Genomic DNA, 7,495 nt, shown 5'->3' on the forward strand with positions numbered 1-7,495 from the left:
TCCCACTTATCCAGAATCGACCCTGACATATCAAACATATGTCTTGCGTGCAACGAGTCCCCGCATGACACCAACTACCTATTTGCATGCCCTGCTAAGCCTATAGTTACATCTGACACCCCTCTCCCCAAACCATAGTCCGGACCCGTCAGAATATCAAGTTTCCTGGTCCAACCATTGGATGACCTCGATGACAACTTATCTTATTCTTGCCATCCTAACGGCGATTAGGTATCCGTTACAACAACAACATGAGTGCCATAACAAATTTAGCCGAAAGCTTAAACACTAAACGCCGGTCATGTTCAAAAAAAAAAATTGCCTTGATTAACCTAGAAAAAAATAACAAAACTTTCCACAAACTTCCGAAATATATACCGCATTTCAACCACTTTTCGCACTTTTTCTCTATTCGCCCGAAACCAGCGCTTCATAAAGTTCCTGCGGCTCAAAGTTGACATGATTACTAATGCACTCACACATACGCAGCCACAAATATACAAATGTGTATTTGATACAATGGCGCCTTATCAGTGGCCAGTTCCGTTCTGCTCTAAAATGCTCCCATTTCATGTGTCCCATTCTTATCCTATGCTCATTAATAACTAGCTGAAACAACAACAAGCGAGCTAGTAATAGTGTAGAGGTTTTACATTCAGACACTGTGTGACATTGAGCATTGTTTAGCGCGCGCTTTTGCGGCATCTAATTTCAAGTTTTATGAATGAGTGGAAGAATAACAACAGGAAATGTGAATATCTATGTTTCTATGCGGCTTTGGCGCCGATAACAAACTGTACTATACTATATTCAACTATTATTTTGTTATACAAATTGTAATTCTTTTGCCATTTTATACATAATTTTTACAGTTTTTCATTTTGATTATTGAAAATCTTACTAAATTAAGCAGTTAAGAAAACGTATGTATACCAATTCTCTTTAAAAGAAATATTATTAACATGGCAGAGTTGATGGGCATGAATTGCATAGAAAAATTGTAATGCGAGAAATGCAGTTTCCATTTATCCACTCGTACTATTTTCAGCGCTTTTCTGCTAACCAACTGAATTTCATTAGTCCACATGGAATTAAAATCCAGGATCCCAATCTGTTTGCTGCTCTTCCATACGCGTTGTGAAGCATACAATGGTATCGCCCGCTTGCGGCACCACTTTGGTATCCTTAAAACGTAAACCGCACTCCACATCCTTTTTTATGGAATCCACTTCGTTTTTCAAATGGCGCATAGACTCCAATTGACCTGTGAAAATTCAAGTTTTGAGGAAATTCTTTTATAACAACAATTTTGCGACTTACCCTCGTATAAAACCTCGTCATCGCGCACTAAACGGAATTTGTGTGCCTTTTTCAGCACACCCTTTACACAACGGCAACCCGCAACGGGCACTTCTTTACGGCCCTCATTGATGAAGAATTGCTGCAGCACATTCGCCTCGCCCACAATCTCTTCTACTTCCACTGCGGGAAGTTTGCTGCTAATTTCTTTTTTCAGATCGTCGATAAGACGATAAATGACATCGTAACAACGTATTGTCACTTCTTTTGGTGCATTCGTTGGTGCGGGCACTGAAAAGCCATAGACTATCGCATTAAAAGCTTTGGCCAGTTCAATATCGCCCTCCGAGACATTTCCCACACCGTAGTGCACCACATCGAGTCTACAACGTTCATTGTTGGTATAGGTATCGAAGACGTCGAGTAGAGCCTCAACAGAGCCGTGCACATCACCTTTGATAATAATACTAACGCGGGGCACATCGTCATGCTCGATATTTTCCTTTTCGCGCGGTCCGTAACGCATACGAAATTTGCCAGCCAAACGACGCGCATCACGTTCAGCGCGATATTTGGCCAAATGTTCCTCCTCTTTTTTGCGAATCTCGTCAACAGCCTCTTCCGCTTTGTGATGTTTGGCTTCATGTTCACGCCAACGCAACACGGAATGCGCCTTTTTCTGTAACATAAATTGGAAGGAGTCAATTGAGTCAAAATTTTGCATTAAGGCATACATGAACATACCTCGGTTTCCACCTCAAGTATAACATCACCAGCGAGTGGCAGCTCGCGCCAACCCAATATTTCGACTGGTGTACCGGGTGGTGCTTGCGTCATTGGCTTGCCATTATGATCGAAGAGTCCACGCACTTTGGCATGCGCCAAGCCACTCACGAGTACAGCGCCTTTTCGTAGAGTGCCGCGTGTAACAATTGCGGTGGAGAGCTTTCTTAAAAGAAAGTTGTCACAACAGAGAACCGTAAGGGTTTTAAAACAACTCACCCTCTATGTGGATCAGTCTTCGACTCAACAACAACACCTTCAATTAGTCCAGCAGGATCTGCTTTGAGGCCCATAATAGTCGCTTGCGTACTCACAGCCTCCGTCAAAAGTTCTAAGTTTGTACCTTTCAAAGCTGAAATTGGTATGGCTTGTATGTCGCCACCCTGATCCTCTAGCACCAAGCCCATTTGCATTAAATCACGTTTGGTTTTATCCTAAAAGAAGAAAATTCCAATATAACCTCTACATTTTAGTAGTAACTCAAAGTACTCACAATATCTGCTTCTGGTTTATCGATTTTATTAATTGCCACAATAATAGGTACTGTTAATGAAGGTAGCAATAAAATTTATTATTTACTCGCCAAAATAAGCTAAAGATGGGAAAAACATTGCTTACCATTCTCATTCAACGCAAGCTGGATGACTTCACGTGTCTGTGCCATAACGCCATCCTCGGCAGCCACTACAAGCACAATTATGTCCGTGACATGTGCTCCACGAGCACGCATTGCACTAAATGCCGCATGACCAGGTGTGTCGAGGAAAGTCACCTGCTCACCATTACTAAGTTTCACTGTGAAAGCACCAATATGTTGTGTTATACCACCGGCTTCACCAGCTGCCACGGCTGCCCCACGTAATGAATCCAATAGCGTTGTTTTGCCATGATCGACATGTCCCATAACAGTTACGACTGGTGGACGTGGTTTTAAAAGTTCCGCTGGAGCTGGTGGGCGTGGCGACACGTCATGGTGTTTACCCAAATCACCTAAGTCTTCCACCTCAACTTCTGGTGCAGAGACAATGCGTGTTTTTACGCCACATTTATTAACTATTTCTTGTATGATTTTGAGATCATCCAGACGTGCTTGTGGTTCGATATTGTCAGCACCCTTCACGTATAACATCACCTCCTGTACATCCTCTGCAATTAGTAAGTGGTTTCAACAGAGCATTAATAAAATATGGATTTCCTTAAAATTACCTAACGGACGCTTTAGACAATCTGCTAGTTCTTGAACAGAAATGTGACGCCAAATATCCACCACACCTTCTAACTTTGCGCCACCTTTCTTCTTTTTGGGCGAATATTCTATGATGCGATCGGATTTCTGCAGTCATAACAATTAAGTTAGCAATAAAGCAAATATCGATAAAAATGTACCCACCTTCTCCTCCCCGGTTTTTCGGCGCTTGCACAACAAATCACAGGTGTAAAAATTCCTTCGTGTCGCATTTTGAATGCCTGTTTTTGTTATGATTGTGCATGTTAGGCTAATTGGAAGCTCTCGCCCTACAGCCAATCTGAAATGCCTCGTGTTGCAATAGTGGCTGCGCGCTACTGTACTGTAATGAAAAGATGTCAAAACATTTGAGAGAAAACAATATGTGGTTAAAACGATTTATGTTTAATTAAATAAGTTTCTTAATTTCGTTTTGTATTTAATCACTTGCATTAAATAAAATTTCTTACCATGCAAACTTACGAAAAAACATTTTACGTAAAGGCTGGAAGCTGTCAAATACCCGGTCTATTTTTTTTTACTTTTCTTTTGTTTATCAAATTAATCAGCTGTAAGCGGTGTTGCCATGTTTTTATAAATGAGTATATGTGTTCCTGTCACACTTTCAAACTTATTTGAAACTTAAATTTCCTAACAAAAATAATTTTTTTTTTTTTTTGAAAATTTGGATAGTCTGTATAGATAGTATGTAACTAGATATACTTTAAAAAAATCTTACATCGAACATACGAGAGGTTGAATGGTATCAACTGGCATTAATAAACTAAGCCTTTACAAAGTTGTCTTCACGACCAAAGGTTTTGGAAAGTAGTAATCAGGCTTTAATATGCACAAAAGCTCAGCCTGGCATACTCAAATATTATTTTCTGTATTCTATTCTGATTCTGTAATTCAACTTGATAGGTAGTTTGTTTTATTTTCAAATATTGTCATTTTTGTGCTTGTGAATGGAGTCCACACTGAGCAATCTGAGAATCTGCAGCCAGCTTATGACATCTCTCATTGACATTGTTCAATTTTATTAATATTTTATTACAGATATGTATAAATATTATTGTTTTTTATTGGAGATTTGTAAACAATATTTTTTACTGAGTTATTTTGCTCAACGCCCATATGAAATATTAACTGAATATTATTATTTGGGTGCTTGCCTGTTCATTAAATCAAATTACCTTGTTGTGGACTGTGTTGATGTTAGGCGACATCTACAGTTAAAAGTACATTCATAGGAAATCCACGAGTGCGCCATCTGTATGTGGACTTTAGCTATTACTCGTTCAGAAGTATACCGAAAGTAAAGTGAAAGAGGTCTCGACATTTGCTAAACATGTGTGTGGTTAGATTGTTACAGAACCGAAAAATATCAACAGAGAATAACCTAGGAAATGTCGTCAAAGTCGTTGTACAAAAATTCGACTTCAAGAAGTGAGACTTGCGAAGTGAGCAAGTATTAATTATTGCATATAAAATTCGAATTATTTCCAAAGCAAATAAAATTAACTTTTTCAGTGTAAAGAATGAACGTTCATTAACCCTTAGATCGCTGCAAATCTGATTGTCATCATCAACAGGCAGGCGCAGCATTTACGGGTTTAGAGTGTGAAGTGAATTTGAATTTGAATTTGTTTATGTGACATATGCTAATAAGATGCGTTAAAAGTGCTAAAATTGTAATTTGTGTTATAAATGCAGTTTGTGTGTGAATTTCTAATGTCAAACACGCACAGCTAACCACTTCGCCAGAGGCCGCGAAGTAAGTTCAACTTTTACAGCTATTTATGTATGGGTATAAGTCATAAGACAAAAGTCGTTGATATACGCGATTCAAGTAGACTCTACGCTCCGCCATAGTATTGTTGTTTTAAAAATATTGTCTTGTCCCGGTTAAATTGCACCAAACAACAACGAGTAGTCTGCGCTGGTCTGGCACTATCGGTGTTATTTACTGCTGCTTAATGCCAATTTAAAGCCAGTTATATGCTTAAAACAGTGTTCCTTGATAAACAGCAGTCAAATGGCGACTGACGCACACGTCAGCCAGCTAGCCAACTTATCCGCCTGTCTAGCGACTTGTCAGGATGCATGCTGCCAGCTTGCCAGCAAGTTCGACAAGCGTCAGCGTGTCTGTTTGAATTATGATGGAGCGCGCAAATATTCCAGATGCAAATATTTGCAGGAAAACTAACTGTAAATACAGACAAACACACAAACATACATATATCAGCGTCGGTTGATGCACGCACTTGCCGCAGTTATCACTGGGAGAAGCTGCCAACACACATACTTACTTGCTTATATTTTTCTGTACATGTATGTATGTATATATGCGTTTGTGTATATGTATGTATGTGCATACATATTAACATTTTCAGTTCCAGTCTGCTCATGGCTGCACTCAGGCTGAAGCGGAAAGCTTTGTAACTGAAGTTGTATCGGCACATCACTTGTCTATATCTTCCATATACATACATATGTATGAATGTATGTACATATATACGAATGCAGGTTGTCTTCTAGCGCAAATCGGTTGCATATTATGCACGAGCTGCGCCGCCTGTAAGTATATTTATGGGCTAGCTTGGCAAAAATATCAGTCGCATGCTCGATAAAATGTTCTTTTGCTCTACAAGGGTATACACTATACCCCAAGTGGGCGCTGAATGACTTTTATGTCAACGGAAGCTGAAAGCACATATCGACATGCCTGGTATATACATACTATACGCATGCATGTACATACAGAGATTTATTTGACTTACATTGAAAGTGCTCAGAAGTGCGGGGTACAACACCTTCCAGTAAATCGGACTGTCAGTGCAGGAAAGTAGATGAAACCAGGCTCCATCTCCAGGAGATATTTTCCAGTCATTTTGTGAATAACCGAACATTTCATGCTTCTGCAAAGCTTCTCGACGTCGAACCTTTCATGTTATTGACGTTCGTTTTTTGCTGCACAGAGGCGTATGTGTATCTTAGGACCTCGGCGCGCATGCACATCTAAAGTACTGCCACGTGTATACCATCTATCACAACATGATCGATCTGGTTGGTGGTTTTAGGGATGTTTCGCCTTCTCACTTTAGCTCGCTTTCAAACGTATGTTTTTAAGCTACCCAGAGGACACTTGCTCTATGACCGAAAGTCGTGAGCTGTTTGAGCCATATGTAAAGAATCGTTTCTGGCCATTCCGAAGAGAATGGCGGTCAGACCCCAATACTCCGCACCATTACAATCTTCTGCATCAAAATACGGTTTTGTATCCCAATTTTGAGCTAGGTTATAGCTTTATGATTGGTTTTCGATTAATGGCGTTTTGTGGACGTGGCAATGGCTAGGGTGCCGAGAAACTCATGTACCAAGTTTCAACAAAATATCTCAACTTAACTTAAGTTACCGCTTCCCGGACAGAAAATTAACTGTATTTCAACTCATCATGTCATTATTTATTTTTATATAACCAGTCACTTGACCAGTAGCTGCTATAACAGTTGTCCCAGCTTTTACTGCTGAGTGCTATATTTGCGTAGATAATAAATGTATATGTATGTATAAACATATACATATGGCCATTACTGAAGTTTAGCTGACGTATCTACACCTTAATTGCATTGTAACATTGTTTTTGTCAAAGCACTCAATCTCATCAGCTTCCCGCGCTCAATATCCCGGAAATATGCTACACATTGACTGTTGAAGTCAATTTAGACTGGGTTGGACTTAAGCTGGAAAAGACGTGATGGCAATTTTTTTTTTTTAAGTCAAAGTTGTGAATAAATTATTTTCATATAGAGAGCTTTTGATACCAAATAGTTGAAGAAGAGTCTCAAAATTTTGTACCCAAAAAATTTATTTTAAAATTTTCAATCCATTAATTGGGATTTAAAAATTATTTTTAATTAACATTTCGGTATTGCAAAAGTAAAAAAAAAATTAATTTTTATTTTAATTTAATTATATTTTAATACATTATTTCCAACCCCGCGAGCAATATGCAAAACTTTTAAGGTTTCAAAATATTTTTCTATTCGGCCAAGAGCACCCTGTATTATGTACATCAAACATTCGGCGTGGCGTCGATAGCGCGTAATTTATAGCTTAGTTGCGAATTCCTTCAGCACACCAACACATCTAAGATGGCGCATGGCATGCGACACCCACACAGAG

At 39.2% G+C, this 7,495-nt stretch overlaps 1 protein-coding gene across 1 annotated transcript; it reads right to left on the reverse strand.

Moving 5' to 3' along the window:
* Positions 1-760: 760 nt before the first annotated feature.
* On the reverse strand, positions 761-3,935 carry LOC105225729 (translation initiation factor IF-2, mitochondrial). Its single transcript, XM_011204327.4, has 9 exons — positions 3,778-3,935; positions 3,473-3,650; positions 3,289-3,415; positions 2,701-3,228; positions 2,576-2,625; positions 2,302-2,516; positions 2,044-2,248; positions 1,321-1,978; positions 761-1,264 (listed from the first exon to the last, which is right to left on the reverse strand). The coding sequence occupies exons 1-9, from the start codon at positions 3,798-3,800 to the stop codon at positions 1,092-1,094; spliced, it is 2,157 nt and encodes a 718-aa protein (XP_011202629.2). The 5' UTR covers positions 3,801-3,935; the 3' UTR covers positions 761-1,091.
* Between the last annotated feature and the right edge of the window lie 3,560 nt (positions 3,936-7,495).

This window comes from Bactrocera dorsalis, chromosome 2 (genome assembly GCF_023373825.1).
Source record: "Bactrocera dorsalis isolate Fly_Bdor chromosome 2, ASM2337382v1, whole genome shotgun sequence".
Taxonomy (NCBI): Eukaryota; Metazoa; Arthropoda; class Insecta; order Diptera; family Tephritidae; genus Bactrocera; species Bactrocera dorsalis.